This window comes from Oncorhynchus masou, chromosome 27 (assembly GCF_036934945.1).
Source record: "Oncorhynchus masou masou isolate Uvic2021 chromosome 27, UVic_Omas_1.1, whole genome shotgun sequence".
NCBI classification, from domain to species: domain Eukaryota; kingdom Metazoa; phylum Chordata; class Actinopteri; order Salmoniformes; family Salmonidae; genus Oncorhynchus; species Oncorhynchus masou.
Genome location: NC_088238.1, coordinates 13,768,949 through 13,790,441, shown reverse-complemented (window position 1 = coordinate 13,790,441; position 21,493 = coordinate 13,768,949). Strand labels below are relative to the sequence as shown.

General features: G+C 46.0%; 1 protein-coding gene across 1 annotated transcript in view; it reads right to left on the bottom strand.

Annotated features, from left to right (window-relative positions):
* Nucleotides 1-21,493, bottom strand: part of LOC135515626 (plexin-A4-like) — a 448,288-nt gene that overhangs the window by 90,178 nt on the left and 336,617 nt on the right. The window contains 5 exon segments of the mRNA XM_064939255.1: nucleotides 1-2; nucleotides 10,940-11,067; nucleotides 11,070-11,129; nucleotides 17,965-18,061; nucleotides 20,861-21,061. The exon segment at nucleotides 1-2 is cut by the window's left edge and continues 150 nt beyond it. Coding sequence (XP_064795327.1) covers nucleotides 1-2; nucleotides 10,940-11,067; nucleotides 11,070-11,129; nucleotides 17,965-18,061; nucleotides 20,861-21,061 — 488 coding nt within the window.

Sequence of the window (21,493 nt, the reverse complement as noted above, 5' to 3'; positions counted from 1 at the left end):
ATCTGGGCAAGAGAAAGACGTATTCTTAACAACAATAGACTGATAGCTTCCTACGAGTTTACTTTACCAGGTCATGTTGTCACTTGCAGCAACGACCTGGCCTGGGGAACTGCTACAGGGGAGAGGAGATTCATGATCCAGTTGGTTATGATGGTGTTTAGCAGCGCTGCTGTTATTAGCCTTACAGTCAAAAACCTAGTGTCATAAATCTTTCTGAATGACACGGTGTTGATGATAACTATATTAATGACAGCAGCTGTCTGTCTCTCCATGCAGCCCAATTAGTCAGAAGGCCCATAATGCAGTGTGGTAAAGTCTCCACCACGCATTGAGCATGAAACCCCCTCTCCTTCACATGATGATAACTCTACAGTATATTCCTCATTCATCTGACTTTGGTGTAAAAGACAAGAGTCTGGGCTTCATCCCAAATGGCACCCTATTCCATATATAGTGCACTACTTTGGACCAGAGAGTAGCATTTGGGACGAAACCTTAATCTGGATCAGAAGCAGTACAGTGCTATCTCCAGGGCAGTGTGTAGGGTCTTAGTTAGAGGGCTTGTTAACCGGTCCTGATTAAAAACCCACTCAGCATGGCTGTCATGAGGAAGCTTCCCAATGGCGCACGATAACGCCAGCCAACGATATCTGCTGCCAGCCAATTAGATTAAGCTATTCCCCGCGCTCGCCCCGTTTTGGCCGGGTGAGGTCATCACGCGAGCCGCGGCCAAGGCAATGCCCGGGCAGATCTCATATGAGGGATTAGGTGTGTGCAACCCAGTGTTTGGTTGAGTGAGTGAGTGAGTGAGTGAGTGAGTGAGTGAGTGAGTGAGTGAGTGAGTGAGTGAGTGAGTGAGTGAGTGAGAGTGAGTGAGTGAGTGAGTGAGTGAGTGAGTGAGAGAGAGAGAGAGAGAGAGAGAGAGAGAGAGAGAGAGAGAGAAAGCAAGGAGGGTGAGGGGAGAGAGGGAGAGGGAGAGAGAGAGAGAGAAAGCAAGGAGAGGGAGAGAGAGAGAGCAGAAAGAGAGCAGAGAGAGACATTGAACAGTCTACACACAGAGTGGCTAACTCATAAAGGAGAGTTGGTCTATGTGACTAACTCATAAAGGAGTGTTGGTCTACACACAGAGTGGCTAACTCATAAGGGAGAGTTGGTCTACACACAGCATAACTAACTCATAAAGGAGAGTTGGTCTACACACAGAGTGGCTAACTCATAAAGGAGAGTTGGTCTATGTGACTAACTCATAAAGGAGAGTTGGGAACAGAGTGGCTAACTCATGTTGGTCTACACACAGCATGACTAACTCATAAAGAGGGTCTACACACAGACTAACTCATAAAGGAGAGTTGGTCACACAGCATGACTAACTCATAAAGGAGAGTTGGTCTACACACAGCATCACTAACTCATAAAGGAGAGTTGGTCTACGTAACTAACTCATAAAGGAGAGTTGCTCTACGTGACTAACTCATAAAGGAGAGTTGGTCTACATGACTAACTCATAAAGGAGAGTTGGTCTACACACAGCATGACTAACTCATAAAGGAGAGTTGGTCTACACACGTGACTAACTCATAAAGGAGTGTTGGTCTACACACAGCGTGACTAACTCATAAAGGAGAGTTGGTCTACACACAGCATGACTAACTCATAAAGGAGAGTTGATCTACACACAGTGTGACTAACTCATAAAGGAGAGTTGGTCTACACACAGTGTGACTAACTCATAAAGGAGTGTTGGTCTACACACAGCATGACTCATAAAGGAGAGTTGGGAGGTGTCAACAGTTATTCTGATCACCTAATATATTGATCTGTTAGATGTTCCACTGTAGCAGACATTTATCCAAGTTTTAACTGATTGATTAGTGTTGGCCCCTAATAGTTTTTGTCCCATAGGCCAGCTGCTGAATGTATGAAATGGACACACTGTCCAGGACCTCCAATCCATCTCTGCCAAATAAAGCACCTCCAGGTCCCAATGGGAAAGCTGAGCTATCATTAATTAATAGCTTTGTGCTGTGTCATTCTCCCCTGCCAAATAGTGATCTCCCACTAGGGTTAGAGGTCTCATAATCAATGCTCTGTGGAGGGCATTCCTCACTGACAGGCTAGGGCCCCTCTCAGGGGAATGGAGGTACAGTCGCCAAAGTGTGTGTGTGTGTGCGTGTGTGTGTGTGCGTGCGTGCATGCATGCGTGCGTGTGTGTGCGTGTGTGTGCGTGTGTGCGTGTGCGTGTTTGTGTGTGTGTGTGTGCGTGCGCGTGCGTGCGCGTGTGTGTGCGTGTGCGTTTGAGAGAGAGAGAGAGAGAGAAACAGCGTCTGATGGTAATCCATATCTATTTCGCTAGTTATTTAGGGACAGTTGTGAATACTGACAACTTAGCTTATATCCCTATCTACAAACATTAAGGCATGATCAGAATACAGTGAGTTATCAGGTATGCCAGACCCTTGGGTCTATAATGATGAGTTCAGTTGGGTTGGTGTTGCTATACGGATACAGTGCTGTCCAATTAGAGACGCTGAAAAAGTAACCGCCAGCCAATGGGAAAATAAAGTGGAGGGAGGGGCAGTGTTATCTCACTGCATGACTGGCTTGGCCGCAGTTCATAATAGACAGTACATCAACTAACTGTCACTGGTCCTGAAATAATATAGTCTGTCCCCTGCTGATGTGGTGATGGAATAGGGAAACCCTGTGGGAACAATCTACTGCAACACAATGCATGCAATTAACAGACACTGCAATGCATTATGGATCTTTTCCATCTAGCACGGAGGAGAGAGAGACGGCGGGAGAGAGAGAGAGGAGATAAAGAGAGAGAGAGAGAGAGAGAGAGAGAGAGAGAGAGAGAGAGAGAGAGAGAGAGAGAGAGAGAGAGAGAGAGAGAGAGATGATGGGTCTCTTTTCATTAGCGGGATGAGCAGTTGATTAGATTTGTGTCTTTGACAAGCTAATTGACGGTTGGTGGAGTCAGATACTAAATCACTCTCTCCCTTTCTGTCTCTTCTGTATCTGGAGAAGGAGTGATGATTATTCATGGAGAGATGTCACTGTAATGAGCAGCATTAGAATGCATTAAGGGCCGAGGGCTGGGCTGAGGGGCCTTAAAAAGCCCCCCATCATCACAGAGTGACAGTGTTATGGGTACGTGAGAGGGCTTCAATATGCTCCTGTTACAGCCAGGCAAGGCATTATGCACAGACAGAACAGGGGAAAAAATCCATGCTAGATTCAGACCAGGACAGCGGACTGGCCACCGGCCGGTGGGCTGGTCAACCTCTGGACCGGTGGGCTGGTCAACCTCTGGACCGGTGGGCTGGTCAACCTCTGGACCGGTGGGCTGGTCAACCTCTGGACCGGTGGGCTGGTCAACCTCTGGACCGGTGGGCTGGTCAACCTCTGGACCGGTGGGCTGGTCAACCTCTGGACCGGTGGGCTGGTCAACCTCTGGACCGGTGGGATGGTCAACCTCTGGACCGGTGGGCTGGTCAACCTCTGGACCGGTGGGCTGGTCAACCTCTGGACCGGTGGGCTGGTCAACCTCTGGACCGGTGGGCTGGTCAACCTCTGGACCGGTGGGCTGGTCAACCTCTGGACCGGTGGGCTGGTCAACCTCTGGACCGGTGGGCTGGTCAACCTCTGGACCGGTGGGCTGGTCAACCTCTGGACCGGTGGGCTGGTCAACCTCTGGACCGGTGGGCTGGTCTACCTCTGGACCGGTGGGCTGGTCAACCGCTGGACCGGTGGGCCACCTGCCTTTTACATTTTTTACTACTAATAAACCGGTGGGATGGTCAGAAGGTGGGCTGAGTCAACCTCTGGACCGGTGGGCTGGTCAACCTCTGGACCAGGTGGGATGGTCTATTCCAAACGAATGTCTGGACCGGTGGGCTGGTCACACCTCTGGACCGGTGGGCTGGTCAACCCTCTGGACCGGTGGGCTGATCAACCTCTGGACCGGTGGGCTGGTCAACCTCTGGACCGGTGGGCTGGTCAACCTCTGGAAGTGGGCTGGTCAACCAACTGGACCGGTGGGATGGTCAACTAGTCTGGACCGTGGGCTGGTCAACCTCTGGACCGGTGGGATGGTCAACCTCTGGCCCAGGTGGGCTGAGTCAGGTGGACACTGACAGCTGACCAGCTACAAATAGGAAATGAAAGCAGAAAAAAAGGCGGAGAGGTCATTGAAAATGAAAATTTGTTCTTAACTGACTTGCCAAAGTAAAATAAAAACACGAGTATCAGAATTTACGTTATATAATTTTACAGCGAAGCCATTTGACTGATTGCGGAAAGGACAGCTAAAGCAAAAGGCAGAGACAATACAAAAGTTAAAGACTAATTTTATTTCATCTCTAGACAGCCTTTGGTTGCAAAAGTATACATATTGTAAAACCAACAGGCGGTGAGGACAAATCCATAGACAGGAGAATATGGCTACAGTGACAGGTAGGACAGCAGCCAAAGACAGGCGGAGAGGACAGCGAAGCCAAAGACAGGCGGAGAGGACAGCGAAGCAAAAGACAGGCGGAGAGGCAGGCCAAAGCCAAAGACAGGCGGAAAAAAAGCCATGTTGTGATGTCAGGGGATTGACAGCGAAGCCAAAGACAGTGCAGAGTTTTTCAAAAGGGCCTTTATTAGATAATGTTAAATGTATTACATATACAACAGGTTGATGACAGGTCCAGAATTTATGAGAAAGTGAACACTATTGGTCAGGTTGTAAATGACAGAAAGGAAGTTTGAGTAAAGAGAGGATCTTTGGGGTTGATGACAGGTCCAGTCCAGTTTCAGTAGAAGAGGATCTGTGGGGTTGATGACAGGAATGCAAGTTTGGCAGGGTAGAAGTGGAGGATCTTGGGGGTTGATGACAGGTCCAGTCAATCCCAGGTACAGGTTGAACAGGCAGGTAACCCACTTTTCAGTCAGAAAATGAGGATTTGTTCTTAACTGACTTGCCTAGTAAAATCCAGTATCAGTAAAGTTATATAAGGACTTTTCATTGGATTCTGATTGACTTTTGCCCATTGTCTAAACGCTAAATTGGTCTTACAAAAGTTAATTAGTGTTTTAGTTAATTAGTTGGTCAGCCAGGGTGTGACATGGGTTTATGTTATTGTGTTGTCATATTGGGGTTTTTGTAAAGGCATTGGGATTGTGGTTGATTATGGGTGTGTTTAGTTTAGGTTTGGCTGCCTCGCCACGGTTCCTCAATCAGAGTCAGGTAGATTCTTGTTGTCATCTGATGGGACAACCGTATTTAGGTAGCCTGGGTTTCACTGTGTATTTTGTGGGTGATTGTTCCTGTCTCTGTGTAGTGTTCACCAGATAGGCTGTAATAGGTTTCTCGTTCCGTTTGTTGTTTTTGTATTTATTTAGTTATTTCATGTATTGTTCCGTTTTTCTTCATTAAAGACATGAGTAACCACCACGCTGCATTTCGGTCCGACTCTCATTCAACAAACGAAGAACGCCGTTACACCCATTTTCAGTAGAAGTGAGGATCTTTGGGGTTGATGACAGGCCCAGTTTCAGTAGAAGAGAGGATCATTGGGGTTGATGACAGGCCCAGTCCAGTTTCAATAGAAGAGAGGATATTGGGGTTTATGACAGGCCCAGTTTCAGTTTCAGTGGAAGTGAGGATCTTTGGGGTTGATGACAGGCCCAGTCCAGTTTCAGTAGAAGTGAGGATCTTTGGGGTTGATGACAGGCCCAGTCCAGTTTCAGTAGAAGTGAGGATCTTTGGGGTTGATGACAGGCCCAGTTTCAGTAGAAGTGAGGATCTTGGGGGTTGATGACAGGTCCAGTCCAGTTTCAGTAGAAGAGAGGATCTTTGGGGTTGATGACAGGCCCAGTCCAGTTTCAGTAGAAGAGAGGATCTTGGGGGTTGATGACAGGCCCAGTCCAGTTTCAGTAGAAGAGAGGATCTTTGGGGTTGATGACATGCCCAGTTCAGTAGAAGAGAGGATCGTTGGGGTTGATGACAGGCCCAGTTCAGTTTCAGTGGAAGTGAGGATCTTTGGGGTTGATGACAGGCCAGGTCCAGTTTCAGTAGAAGAGAGAATCTTTGGGGTTGATGACAGGTCCAGTCCAGTTTCAGTAGAAGTGAGGATCTTTGGGGTTGATGACAGGCCCAGTTTCAGTAGAAGTGAGGATCCTGGGGGTTGATGACAGGTCCAGTCCAGTTTCAGTAGAAGTGAGGATCTTTGGGGTTGATGACAGGTCCAGTCCAGTTTCAGTAGAAGAGAGGATCTTGGGGGTTGATGACAGGCCCAGTTTCAGTAGAAGTGAGGATCTTTGGGGTTGATGACAGGCCCAGTTTCAGTAGAAGTGAGGATCTTGGGGGTTGATGACAGGTCCAGTCCAGTTTCAGTAGAAGTGAGGATCATTGGGATTGATGACAGGTCCAGTCCAGTTTCAGTAGAAGAGGGGATCTTTGGGGTTGATGACAGGCCCAGTTTCAGTAGAAGAGAGGATCTTTGGGGTTGATGACAGGTCCAGTCCAGTTTCAGTAGAAGAGAGGATCTTTGGGGTTGATGACAGGCCCAGTTTCAGTAGAAGTGAGGATCTTGGGGGTTGATGACAGGTCCAGTCCAGTTTCAGCAGAAGAGAGATTCAGAGAAGGCAAAGTTTGCCTTGATTATTTAAAGTTATAACTTCACCACACTGAGCCAGGTTACCCAGGTCACCACACTGAGCCAGGTCACCACATTGAGCCAGGTCACCACACTGAGCCAGGTCACCACACTGAGCCAGGTCACCACACTGAGCCAGGATCATTGGGGTTGATGCCAGGTTACCACACTGAGCCAGGTTTCACTGAAGCCAGGTTACCACACTGAGCCAGGTCACCACACTGAGCCAGGCCCAGTGAGCCAGGTTACCACACTGAGCCAGGTTACCACACTGAGCCAGGTCACCACACTGAGCCAGGTCACCACACTGAGCCAGATCACCACACTGAGCCAGGTTATTTACAGTGAGCCAGGTTACCACACTGAGCCAGGTTTCCCAGGTCACAACACCGAGCCAGGTTACCACATTGAGCCAGGTCACCACACTGAGCCAGGTCACCACACTGAGCCAGGTCACCACACTGAGCCAGGTTACCACACTGAGCCAGGTCACCACACTGAGCCAGGTCACCACACTGAGCCAGGTTACCACACTGAGCCAGGTTACCACACTGAGCCAGGTAACCACACTGAGCCAGGTCACCACACTGAGCCAGATCACCACACTGAGCCAGGTTACCACACTGAGCCAGGTTACCACACTGAGCCAGGTTTCCCAGGTCATCACACTGAGCCAGGTCACCGAACTGAGCCAGGTCACCACACTGAGCCAGGTCACCACACTGAGCCAGGTTACCACACTGAGCCAGGTTTCCCAGGTCACCACACTGAGCCAGGTCACCACACAGAGCCAGGTCACCACACTGAGCCAGGTTACCACACTGAGCCAGGTTACACTGAACAGCTCAGAGAACACCCGCCCTCTTCCCAGGTGAGAGATAGAGGGGGATTTCCCCTCCTCCTCTCCCATTCTATCATCCTCTCATCATTTCTCAGGGCCAATCCAATGTGGCTACTCTATCCATCCTCTATCCCTCCATCTCCAATCTCTAACCATCTACTGTCCTCCTCCCCAGGCTGGGGATGGAGGGATGCCCTGTGTATCCATCATCTCTCCAGGGGGTGTGAAGAGATAGGGATTCCTCTCCTCCTCATGACTCCACCCTAGCCCCAACTTGCCCTCCCTTTAACCTCCATCCATCCATCCATCCATCCATCCTTCCATCCATCCATCCATCCATCCATCCATCATCCATCCATCCATCCATCTATCTATCTATCTATCTATCTATCTATCTATCTATCCACATCCATCTATCCCCATCCATCCACCATCCATCCATCCATCCATCCATCAATCTATCCCTCATCCATTCATCCATCCACCATCCACCCACCATCCATCCACCATCCATCCACCATCCATTCATCAACCATCCATCCATGTGGAGTTCTATCAGCATTGGCAAGTTGTGTGTATAAGCAGACTAACACATTGGGATGAGTAATGAACAATGAGTAATGAGTAATGACCAATGAGTAATGAGTAATGACCAATGAGTAATGACCAATGACCAATGCGTAATGAGTAATGACCAATGAGTAATGAGTAATGACCAATGCGTAATGAGTAATGACCAATTTGTAATGAATAATGACCAATGAGTAATGAGTAATGAGTAATGAGAAATGAGTAATGACCAATGAGTAATGGGTAATGACCAATGCGTAATGAGTAATGACCAATGAGTAATGAATAATGACCAATGAGTAATGACCAATGAGTAATGAATAATGATCAATGAGTATTGAGTAATGACCAATGAGTAATGAACAATGACCAATGAGTAATGACCAATGAGTAATGAGTAATGATCAATGAGTATTGAGCAATGAGTAATGACCAATGAGTAATGAGTAATGCCCAATGATTAATGAGTAATGACCAATGAGTAATGAGTAATGAGTAATGAGTAACGAGTAATGACCAATGAGTAATGAGTAATGACCAATTATTAATGACCAATGAGTAATGAGTAATGACCAATGAGTAATGAGTAATGAGTAATGACCAATGATTAATGAGTAATGACCAATGAGTAATGAGTAATGACCAATGAGTAATGAGTAATGATCAATGAGTATTGTAATGACCAATGAGTAATGACCAATGAGTAATGAGTAATGCCCAATGATTAATGAGTAATGACCAATGAGTAATGAGTAATGAGTAATGAGTAACGAGTAATGACCAATGAGTAATGAGTAATGACCAATTATTAATGACCAATGAGTAATGAGTAATGACCAATGAGTAATGAGTAATGAGTAATGACCAATGATTAATGAGTAATGACCAAAGAGTAATGAGTAATGACCAATGAGTAATGAATAATGATCAATGAGTATTGAGTAATGACCAATGAGTAATGAATAATGACCAATGAGTAATGACCAATGAGTAATGAGTAATGATCAATGAGTATTGAGCAATGAGTAATGACCAATGAGTAATGAGTAATGCCCAATGATTAATGAGTAATGACCAATGAGTAATGAGTAATGAGTAATGAGTAACGAGTAATGACCAATGAGTAATGAGTAATGACCAATTATTAATGACCAATGAGTAATGAGTAATGACCAATGAGTAATGAGTAATGAGTAATGCCCAATGATTAATGAGTAATGACCAATGAGTAATGAGTAATGACCAATGAGTAATGAGTAATGACCAATGAGTAATGAGTAATGAGTAATGAGTAATGACCGATGAGTAATGAGAAATAAGTAATGACCAATGAGTAATGACCAATGACCATTGAGTATTGAGTATAGAGAATTGACCAATAACCAATGACCAATGGCCAATGACCATTGATTATTGAGTATTGAGCATTGAGAATTGACCAATGTCCATTAAGTATTGAGTATTGAGTACTGAGTAATGAGAATTGAGTATTGAGTACTGAGTAATGAGAATTGAGTAATGAGTACTGAGTACTGAGTATTGAGTATTGAGTAATGAGTATTGCACATAGCTGTTACTGTCCCTAATTGAAGTCCTGCAGAAAGAAAACTATGATCAAGATGATTCTAATCTTGTCCAAATGAGAGGTGTCTATCAGTTGTCAGAGGGTGACAGTGTGTCTTGTGTTCATATTGTATATGTCGACACCATCAGCAGTCACTCTACTGATGTGACAGTGTGTTCTCCCCTGGGTGACAGTGTGTGTTCTCCCCTGGGTGACAGAGTGTGTTCTCCCCTGGGTGACAGTGTGTGTTCTCACCTGGGTGACAGAGTGTGTTCTGCCCTGGGTGACAGAGTGTGTTCTCCCCTGGGTGACAGAGTGTGTTCTCCCCTGGGTGACAGAGTGTGTTCTCCCCTGGGTGACAGAGTGTGTTCTCCCCTGGGCGACAGAGTGTGTTCTCCCCTAGGTGACATTGTGTGTCCTCCCCTGGGTGACAGTGTGTGTTCTCCCCTGGGTGACAGAGTGTGTTCTCCCCTGGGTGACAGAGTGTGTTCTCCCCTGGGTGACAGAGTGTGTTCTTCCCTGTGTTCTCCCCTGGGTGACATTGTGTGTCCTCCCCTGGGTGACAGTGTGTGTTCTCCCCTGGGTGACAGTGTGTGTTCTCCCCTGGGTGACACAGAGTGTGTTCTCCCCTGGGTGACAGTGTGTGTTCTCCCCTGGGTGACAGTGTGTGTTCTCCCCTGGGTGACAGTGTGTGTTCTCCCCTGGGTGACAGAGTGTGTTCTCCCCTGGGTGACAGAGTGTGTTCTCCCCTGGGTGACAGAGTGTGTTCTCCCCTAGGTGACAGTGTGTTCTCCCTGGGTGACAGAGTGTGTTCTCCCCTGGGTGACAGAGTGTGTTCTCCCCTAGGTGACAGAGTGTGTCCTCCCCTGGGTGACAGAGTGTGTTCTCCCCTGGGTGACAGAGTGTGTCCTCCCCTGGGTGACAGAGTGTGTTCTCCCCTGGGTGACAGAGTGTGTCCTCCCCTGGGTGACAGAGTGTGTCCTCCCCTGGGTGACAGAGTGTGTCCTCCCCTGGGTGACAGAGTGTGTTCTCCCCTGGGTGACAGAGTGTGTAGTAATTGCTGGTGTAGTGTGGAAAGTATGTGCGTGTAAAGTGTAAAGTACGTGCGTGATTCACTTGGTGTGTGTGTGTGTGTGTGTGTGTGTGTGTGTGTGTGTGTGTGTGTGTGTGTGTGTGTGTGTGTGTGTGTGTGTGTGTGTGTGTGTGTGTGTGTGTGTGTGTGTGTGTGTGTGTGTGTGATTCACTTGGTGGGTACTGGTGGTGTGTGTGTGTGTGTGTGTATGTGCGTGCGTGCTTGTGTGTGTGTATCTGCATTCTCACCTGGGTGATGCGTGGGTGGGTACACTTGCTGTTGAGTCCATTGCGCTCCAGCCACTGGCTCTCAGGGTGGGGACAGTGCTGCTTGAGGGTGCAGCGGTTCTCCCCTTTACACCACACACAGCCAAACAGGGGTCTGCCTTCAGACACAGGCCACAGCTACCCCTCTGGGCATCACACTTGTACAGGTGAACTGATGGGGGGGTGGGATCACAGGGAGAGATCAGGTTAACACATCTCGCACATATACTTGATTTCAATCAGTCAATCAATCACATGCATTTATAAAGCCATTTGTACATCAGAAATTGTAACAAAGTGCTTTACACCCAGCCTAGATTTAAAATGATAGCCTTCATGATGTATACTGGTAACTGTGGGTGAGAACTGTTCAGAACCCGTAGATAGGTCACAGTCAGCATTTTAGTATTTCCAGAACATGGACAGTATTTGAATCATATTGTGGAAAGCATCATTTGTTGATACTGTATCTCTGTCCCTTGCTCTCTGTCTCAATCCTTCTCTCTTGCTTCTGTCTCACTCCCCTCTCTCTTCCTCCCTACCTACCTTCCTCTCTCTCTCTCTTCCTCCCTACCTTCCTCTCTCTCTCTCTCTTCCTCACTCCTTCCTCTCTCTCTCTTCCGCTCTTCCTCCCTACCTTCCTCTTCTCTCTTCCTCCCTACCTTCCTCTCTCTCTCTTCCTCCCTACCTTCCTCTCCTCTTCCCTTCCTCTCTCTCTCTTCCTCCCTACCTTCCCCTCTCTCTCCTCCCTCTCCTCTCTCTCTCTTCCTCCCTACCTTCTCTCTCTCTCTTCCTCCCTACCTTCCTCTCTCTCTCTCTTCTTATCTCTCGCTCTCTCCTTCTCTCCCTGAATTTAGCTCCTGCGACCAGAAGCTTCTTGCCTCTGCTCATCCACTAGTTTAACATTTCATCTCCATGGAAACAGGACAGGTTTTTAATTGCCATTAGATGCTTGTGTGATTTGTCCATCAAATGATGCCTCCAGAGTAGCCCTCTCCCTGGGTTGCTAATGGGAGAGAAGAGGAGAAGGAATCCCTCTCTCTCTCCCCGTCTCTCCATGGACACAAAATGTTTCTATATATCCATTCAAATGTGAACACAAATGTGAGCGCAAATAAATCTAATTGCAAAGCCAGCGAGGTGCAGTTAATCATTGTCATTGGTGATTCTATTTGTAATGTATGGGTTTAAACCAACTAGTACCATCATTCATGGTTTAGTCCTTGTACATATATAATATACAGTTGTAGTCGGAAGTTTACATACACCTTAGACAAATACATTTCAACTCAGTTTTTCACAATTCCTGACATTTAATCCTTGTAAAAATTCCCTCTTAGGTCAGTTAGGATAACCACTTTATTTTAAGAATGTGAAATGTCAGAATAATAGTAGGGTTAATTATTTATTTTTTATTTCTTTCATCACATTCCCAGTGGGTCAGAAGTTTACAAACACTCAATTAGTATTTGGTAGCGTTGCCTTTAAATTGTTTAACTTGGGTCAAACGTTTTGGGTAGCCTTCCACAAGCTTCCCACAATAAGTTGGGTGAATTTTGGCCCATTCCTCCTGGTGTAACTGAGTCAGGTTTGTAGGCCTCCTTGCTCACACAGGCTTTTTCAGTTCTACCCACACATTTTCTATATGATTGAGGTCAGGGCTTTGTGATGGCTACTCCAATACCTTGACTTTGTTGTCCTTAAGCCATTTTGCCACAACTTTGGAAGTATGCTTGGGGTCATTGTCCATTTGGAAGACCCATTTGCAACCAAGCTTTAACTTTCAGACCAATGTCTTGAGATGTTACTTCAATATAGCCACATAATTTTCCTACCTCGTGATGCCATATATTTTGTGAAGGGCACCAGTCCCTCCTGCAGCAAAGCAATCCCACAACATGATGCTGCCACCCCCGTGCTTCACGGTTGGGATGGTGTTCTTCGGCTTGCAAGCATTCCCCTTTTTCCTCCAAATATAATGATGGTCATTATGGCCAAACAGTTCTATGTTTGTTTCATCAGACCAGAGGACATTTCTCCAAAAAGTACGATCTTTGTCCCCATGTACAGTTGCAAACCGTAGTCTGACTTTTTATGGCGGTTTTAAAGTAGTGGCTTCTTCCTTGCTGAGCGGCCATTCAGGTTATGTCGATATAGGACTCGTTTTACTGTGGATATAGATACTTTTGTGCCTGTTTCCTCCAGCATCTTCACAAGGTCCTTTGCTGTTGTTCTGGGATTTATTTGCACTTTTCATACCAAAGTACGTTCATCTCTAGGAGACAGAACGCCTATCAGAAGCTTTTAAAGCCATGACATAATTTTCTGGAATTTTCCCAGCTGTTTAAAGGCACAGTCAACTTAGTGTATGCAAACTTCTAACCCACTGGAATTGTGATACAGTGAATTAAAAGTGAAATAATCTGTCTGTAAACAATTGTTGGAAAAATGACTTGTGTCATGCACAACGTAGATGTCCTAACCGACTTGCCAAAACTTTAGTTTGTTAACTTCTCTAGGGTAGGGGGTAGCATTTGGAATTTTGGATGAAAAGTGTGCCCAAATTAAACTGCCTTCTACTCAGGCCCAGAAGATAGGATATGCATATAATTGGTAGATTTGGATAGAAAACACTCTAAAGTTTACAAAACTGTTACAAAGGTGTCTGTGAGTATAACAGAACTGATTTGACTGGTGAAAACCTCAGAAAAATCCATTTAGGAAGTAGGATTTTCTTTGTAGTAGTTTTCTATTCAATGCCATTACAGTATCCATTGACTTAGGACTCAAATGCAGTTCCTATGCCTTCCACTAGATGTCAACAGTCTTTAGAAATTGTTTCAGGCTTGTATTCTGAAAAATGAGGGAGTAAGAGCAGTCTGAATGAGTGGACCCTGCCTTGTCACAGAGCTCTTCCATGCGCCTGCCTGAGAGAGTGCCTTTCTTGTTTACCTTTTATATTGACAACGTTATTGTCCGGTTGAAATATTATAGATTATTTAGGCTAGGATCGTTTGACATGTTTCTATGAACTTTACGGATATCATTTGGATTTTTTGTCTGCCTGTTGTGACAGCGTTTGAGCCTGTGGATTACTGAAGAAAACACTGCAACAAAACGGAGGATTTTGGATATAAAGAGAGACTTTATCGAACAAAAGGAACATTTATTAAACAAGGACGTAGGCAATTACTAGGATCCTACCACGCTGTACACCTCATTGTGTTTCTCAATTAAATTGAAGGGGTCGCCTATGTCATTTTGTGGTACAATGTCAGGTTCCAACAAGCAGAGATGGTTCAGGCAGGGTTTCGGGCCCATCCCAGATTCGTGACCCTATACCAGCCCCCATGCTCTCCTTTCAACCCTAATGAGGATATTTTGTTGAGTATGGAGACGGGCAATCACCATCCCCAGTGTGCCACCCTCCTTCTGGCCCTGGATGAGGCATGCAGATTAGAGGTTGACCGATTAATCGGAATGGCTGATTAATTAGGGCCGATTTCAAGTTTTCATTACAATTGGAAATAGGTATTTTTGGACACCGATTTGGCCAATTATTTTTATTTTTTACACCTTTATTTAATCTTTATTTAACTAGGCAAGGCAGTTAAGAACACATTCTTATTTTCAATGACGGCCTGGGAACAGTGGGTGAACTGCCTTGTTCAGGGGCACAATGACAGATTTTTACCTTGTCAGCTCGCAGGATTCAATTTTGCAACCTTACAGTTAACTAGTCCAACGCTCTAACCACCTGCCTCTCATTGCACTCCACGAGGAGCCTGCCTGTTACGCGAATGCAGTAAGAAGCCAAGGTAAGTTGCTAGCTAGCATTAAACTTATCTTATAAAAAACAATCAATCAAAATCACCAGTTAACTACACATTGTTGATGATATTACTAGTTTATCTAGCGCGTCCTGTGTTGCATATAATCGATGTGGTGCATATCGTTGCTCCAGTGTCCATCGCTGCTCCATAAACATCAAAGCCTTTCTTAAAATCAATGCACAGAAGTCTATATATTTAAACCTGCATATTTAGCTAAAATAAATCCAGGTTAACAGGCAATATTAACCAGGTGAAATTGTGTCACTTCTCTTGCGTTCATTGTACGCAGAGTCAGTGTATATGCAACAGTTTGGGCCGCCTAATTTGCCATAATTGTACGTAATTATGACATAACATTGAAGGTTGTTCAATGTAACAGGAATATTTAGACTTATGGATGCCACCCGTTAGATAAAATACGGAACGGTTCCGTATTTCACTGAAAGAATAAACGTCTTGTTTTCGAGATGATAGGTTCCGGATTCGACCATATTAATGACCTCATAATTCTATGTGTTATCATGTTATAACTAAGTCTATGATTTGATAGAGCAGTCTGACTGAGCGATGGTAGGCACGAGCAGGCTTGTAAGCATTCATTCAAACTGCACTTTCGTGCTTTTAGCCAGCAGCTCTTCGCAATGCTTCAAGCATTGCACTGTTTATTTCTTCAAGCCTATTAATTCCCAAGATTAGGCTGGTGTAACCGATGTGAAATGGTTAGCTAGTTAGCGGGGTGAGCGCTAATAGCGTTTCAAACGTTACTCGCTCTGAAACTTGGAGTAGTTGATCCCCTTGCTCTGCATGGTTAACGCTGCTTCGAGGGTGGCTGTTGTCGTTGTGTTCCTGGTTCGAGCCCAGGTAGGAGTGAGGAGAGGGACGGAAGCTATACTCTTACACTGGCAATACTAAAGTGCCTATAAGAACATCCAATAGTCAAAGGTTAATGAAATACAAATGGTATAGAGGGAAATAGTCCTATAATTCCTATAATAACTACAACCTAAAACTTCTTACCTGGGAATATTGAAGACTCATGTTAAAAGGAACCACCAGCTTTCATTTTTTTCTCATGTTCTGAGCAAGTAACTTCAACGTTAGCTTTCTTACATGGCACATATTGCACTTTTACTTTCTTCTCCAACACTTTGTTTCTGCATTATTTATTTGAGGCTAAATTGATTTTATTTATGTATTATATTAAGCTAAAATAAGTGTTCATTCAGTTTTGTTGTAATTGTCATTATAACAAATAAATAAATAAAAATCGGCCAATTAACCGGTATCGGCTTTTTTGGTTCTCCAATAATCGGTATCAGTATCGGCGTTGAAAAATCATAATCGGTCGACCTCTAATGCAGATACATCAACGCAGACCAATGTCAGGCTTGGAATCATCAGGACAAAAGGTATTTCCCGCTGTGCCTGAACAATGAGGACATTCACTGTGATGTGGATGAGAATTTATGGCCAAATGCTCAAAAGGGAAAGGGAACAAGACAGGCTTGGTGCAAATTATTGCGTGCTAAATGTTATGTTTTATTTTCATTCATTTAATTGAATGCTCTCATTACATTTCACAATAAACTTACATTTTGAATCAATGGTTGTGTGGTGAGAGCTGTTCACAATCCAAATGAATGCACACTGACAGGTTTTGAATGAAAGACTGGCTGCTTTACAAGTGTGACGAGTTTTGTACTAACAGTTGTGAAAATAGTACCAAAATGATAACAAAAGACTGTATTAACCAATATTAGATAGATAGATAGATAGATAGATAGATAGATAGATAGATAGATAGATAGATAGATAGATCTGTGGTAATATGCTGCTGGGCAGAGGGAGACAACTGACAGAGGAAGGCGTGAAGCTAACAAGCACCACAGAGGAAGGCGTGAAGCTAACAAGCACCACAGAGGAAGTTGTGAAGCTAACAGGCACCACAGAGGAAGTTGTGAAGCTAACAGGCACCACAGGGGAGACGAGAGATAGTGAGAGAGAGGGAAAGAGAGAGGGAGGGAGAGAGAGAAACAGATAGAGAGAGGAGCGAGAGAAAGGAGAGATGGAGAAAGAGAGAGGGGGGAGAGAGAGACAGAGAGAGGGAAAGTAAAGAGATGGGACTGGAGAGATGGAAAAAGGCAAGAGGACGTGGCGAGACGACCGGTGTGAAGCTAACGAGGTGAACAGAAGGAGGGAAAAGGGAGGAGGAGAGAGCGAGAAAGAGAAGGAGAGAGAGAAACAGAGAGAGAAACACAGAGAGGGGATAGGAGGAGAGAGAGAAAGGAGAGAGGGAGCGAGAGAGAGAGGATAGGAGGAGAGAGAGAGAAAGGAGAGAGGGAGCAAGAGAGAGAGGGGAGAGAGAGACAGGGAGAAGGAAAGAGATGGCGACTGGAGAGATGGCGCGATGGGAAAAGGGAAGAGGATGTGGCGAGACGAGTGGTGTGAAGCTAACGAGGTGAACAGAAGGAGGGAAAAAGGAGGAAGAGCGAGAGAGAGAGAGAGAGAGAGAGAGAGGGAGAGCAGAGGGAAATTAGGTGTGAGAGATGGAGAGTAAGGGAGAGAAAGAGGGAGATGAGAGCAAAGGGAAATTAGGTGTGAGAGATGGAGAGTAAGGGAGAGAAAGAGGGAGATGAGAGCAGAGGGAAATTAGGTGTGAGAGATGGAGAGTAAGGGAGAGAAAGAGGGAAATTAGGTGTGAGAGATGGAGAGTAAGGGATGAGAGAAGAGAGGAAATTAGGTGTGAGACATGGAGAGTAAGGGAGAGAGAGAGGGAGAGCAGAGGGAAATTAGGTGTGAGAGATGGAGAGTAAGGGAGAGAAAGAGGGAGATGAGAGAGAGGGAGAGCAGAGGGAAATTAGGTGTGAGAGATGGAGAGTAAGGGAGAGAAAGAGGGAGATGAGAGAGAGGGAGAGCAGAGGGAAATTAGGTGTGAGAGATGGAGAGTAAGGGAGAGAAAGAAGGAGATGAGAGAAGAGGCAAAGTTATAACCAGACGCCGCCGCCCACCGCAGCAAAGTAATGCCACTTCTGTGCCTGTGCCGGTGTCAGGGGGATGGATACCGCCGCAACTGCCCGCCTGTTGCCATGGAGACCGGCTACACAGGCAACGGCGGTGATCGGGTGGGGTGTGTGTGGATGTGGGTGTGTGGGTGTGAGGGGGGGGGGTCCTGACCTTTATTTTCGGCAGGGTTGTCGATGCTGAAGTCTCCGTTCCAGATGACCGTCAGGTCCACAGGGAGGCTGCTCATCTCCATCCCATCATATGAGTACTGTTGTCGCCATGGGGACCCAGAGAGGGGGAGATGGGGGGGTGAGATGGAGAGAACAGGGAGCGAGAGAAAGGGAGAGAGAGAGAGCACCAGAGAGAAAGAGAGAGGGGGTAGAGGAAAAGGCATTTGTAGAGCAGAAGTACTGTAAACACTCAAGCCAGGTAGAGGACATCTTCACAGACAACTACGTATCAAAGCTAGTCAGAGTGTTTGAGACACTCCCATTCAACAGTAGCATATCATATTAGCATATCATTCAGCATAGAATCCCTTTCATTGGGAGTCTTTCATTTCATACCAACCATTGTTCCAGAACTGAATGACACATAATAGTATTGCTGAGGGAAGCTGGAATTTAGAGAGGGCATTTAAACTCATCAAGGCTCTGTGCACATGTACAATGAGAGACATATCCTTGGGCCTGGAGGACTGGTTCCAGACAGTGTACTGTAGGTACTAGCTCAATAGTACTGATTACTAGAAATGAGCAACCTGTATTGAGATTCTACAGTCAATGGCTCTCCAGACAGACCTGAAATAGAGTTGTGCATCTTCTCACTTTCACAAATAACTTCAAATATGTCTCTGACCAACTCTCTCGCTATCTCTGTCCGAATGATCCTGGAGGCACTCCGCACTGCCAAAGCTGACTCTCTCCTCTGTTCTCATCCTACTAGACGTATCCTCTGCCATCAGATCCTCCTCTCCAGCCTCTCAGGGCTGGGTGTCTTAGGCTCTGCACACTCTTGGATTGCATCCTAGTTGGCAGGCCGCTCCTACCAGGTGACGTGGAGAGGATCTGCACCACATACTCTCACTACTCACTGCTGGTGTCCCCCAGGGCATAGTTCTAGGCCCTCTCCTCTTCTCTCTATAGCTCAAGTCACTGGGCTCTGTCATATCCTCACATGGTCTCTTCTATCATTGCTATGCAGATGACACTCAACTACTTTTACTCCTTCCCCCTTCTTCACCCAGGTGGTGACACGCATCCCTGCGTGCCTGGCAGATATCTCAGCTTGGATGTCAGCCCACCACCTCAAGCTCAACAAGACAGAGCTTCTCTTCATCCCACGGAAGGCCTCTCCGCTCCAAGACTGCTCCATCACAGTTGACAACTCCACGGTGTCCCCCTCCCAGAGTGCAAAGAACCTTGGCATGACCCTGGACAGCACCCTGGCATTCACTGCAAACACCAAAGCAGTGACTCGCTCCTGCAGGTCGTGCTCCTCAACATTCGTAGAGTACGAGCCTACCTCACAGAGTACGAGTCACCTCCCGTCTGGACTACCGCAACTGTTGGCTTTGCTCTCCGCTTGTGCCATCAAACCCCTGCAATTTATCCAGAATACTGCAGCCTGCCTGGTGTTCAAACTTCCCATGTTCTCCCACGTCACCCCGCTTCTCAGCACACTCCACTGGCTTCCAGTCGAAGCTCACATCCATTACAAGACCAGCAGCAAGAGCAACTGCCCCTCCCTACCGATATATATATATATATTTTGTGAACTAACACTCGTACTTGACTTTGTTTATACCTACTGTGATACACTACATGACTGAATGTATGTGGACATCTGCTCCTCCAACATCTACTTCCAAAATCATGGGCATTAATATGGAGTTGGTCCCTCCTTTACTGCTATAACAGCCTCCACTCTTCTGGGAAGGCTTTCCACTAGATGTTGGAACATTGCTGTGGGGACTTGCTTCCATTCAGCCACAATAACATTTGTGAGATCGGGCACTGATGTTGGGCGAGTAGGTCTGGCTAGCAGTCAGCGTTCCAATTCATTACAGAGGTGTTCGATGGGGTTGAGGTTAGGGCTCTGTGCAGGCCAGTCAAATTCTTCCACAGCGATCTCGACAAACCATTTCCGTATGGATCTCGCTTTGTGCACGGGGCATTGTCATGCTGAAACAGGAAAGGGCCTTCCTCAAACTGTTGCCACAAAGTTGGAAGCACAAATTCGTCTAGAATGTCATTATATGTTGTACCATTAAGATTTCCCTTCACTGGAACTAAAACAGCCCCAGACAATTATTTATCCTCCACCAAACTTTACAGTTGGCACTATACATTCCGACAGATAGCGTTCTCCTGGCGTCCGCCAAATCTATATTAATCCATCGGACTGGCAGATGGTGTGATTCATGCTCGGCCATGAAAACCCATTTCATGAAGCTCCCGACGAACAGTTATTGTGCTGACGTTGCTTCCAGGGGCAGTTTGGAACTCGGGAGTGAGTGCTGCAACGGAGGACAGACGATTTTTACTAGCTACGCATTTCAACATTCGGCCGTCCCATTCTGTGAGCTGGTGTGGCCTACCACTTTGAGGCTGAGCTGTTGTTGCTCCTAGACGTTTCCACTTCACAATAACAGCACAGCAACTGATTTGTTGGAAAGGTCCTATAACGGTGATGAAAGTTGAGCTCTTCAGTAAGGCCATTCTACTGCCAATGTTTGTCTATGGAGATTGCATTGTTGTGTGCTCGATTCTATACACCTGTCAGCAACAGGTCTGGCTGAAATAGCAAAATTCACTAATTTGTTGGGATGTCTACATACTTTTGTATATTTAGTGCATGTGGTTGTACCACCTAGCTTTAAGATGATTGCACTAACTGTATGTCGCTTAGTGACTAAAAGGTCAATGCAAATATCAAATACATTCCTTCCAACATGCTTTATATCCACAATTTCCATTGATTGTGTACACCTAAACATACACATACATAAACTTCCCTATTCATCCCGTTTACACCCCCAAAACACACCATCACCCCCTATACTCACCGAGGTGTTCTGGCACTGAACACAGCTGCTGTTGAAGCGGAGCGCGGGCACCCGCTGTTCCACGCCCTGGATGGTGAGCAGACACTCATAGCCCCGCTGTCCTGACTGTGGCTGGGGAAGGTTCTTGGCTCGCAGGGTGATGGGCTTCACCACGTTGACCGGCACCAGGATGCGCTCGGTGGGCAGCAGCTGGGGACACTCCTGTAAAAGCCACAGGGAGAGCTGGTCAGGAGGACCAAAACGACAGGAGCCAGACGTCAACAGTGTGTTACTCCCAATACACACTTGTTTCACACTGTGGATTTGGCATAATTTACTTTACTCGTGGTTGTTGAGAGAGAAAACGTTAACAAGAAGTATTGACTATGTTATGATATTTTGGGTTATACTTTGAAGTCAACATCATACCGTATGGGCTATTCTAGGACAACAGTGAAGCTACGTCCGAGTAGAGTTCAACCCTGTAGAAATCTACCTACAGGCCCAAGTCATGCCTCACATCCACAAGGTTAATACAGACACCATATCTAACTGTGAAACAACATTATAAATGGTAGGAATTATGAATGTCTTTTGGTGACTATGGTTGGGTGTGGTTGGGTAGTTATATCTGGTAGAGTTAGTGTTGGTTAC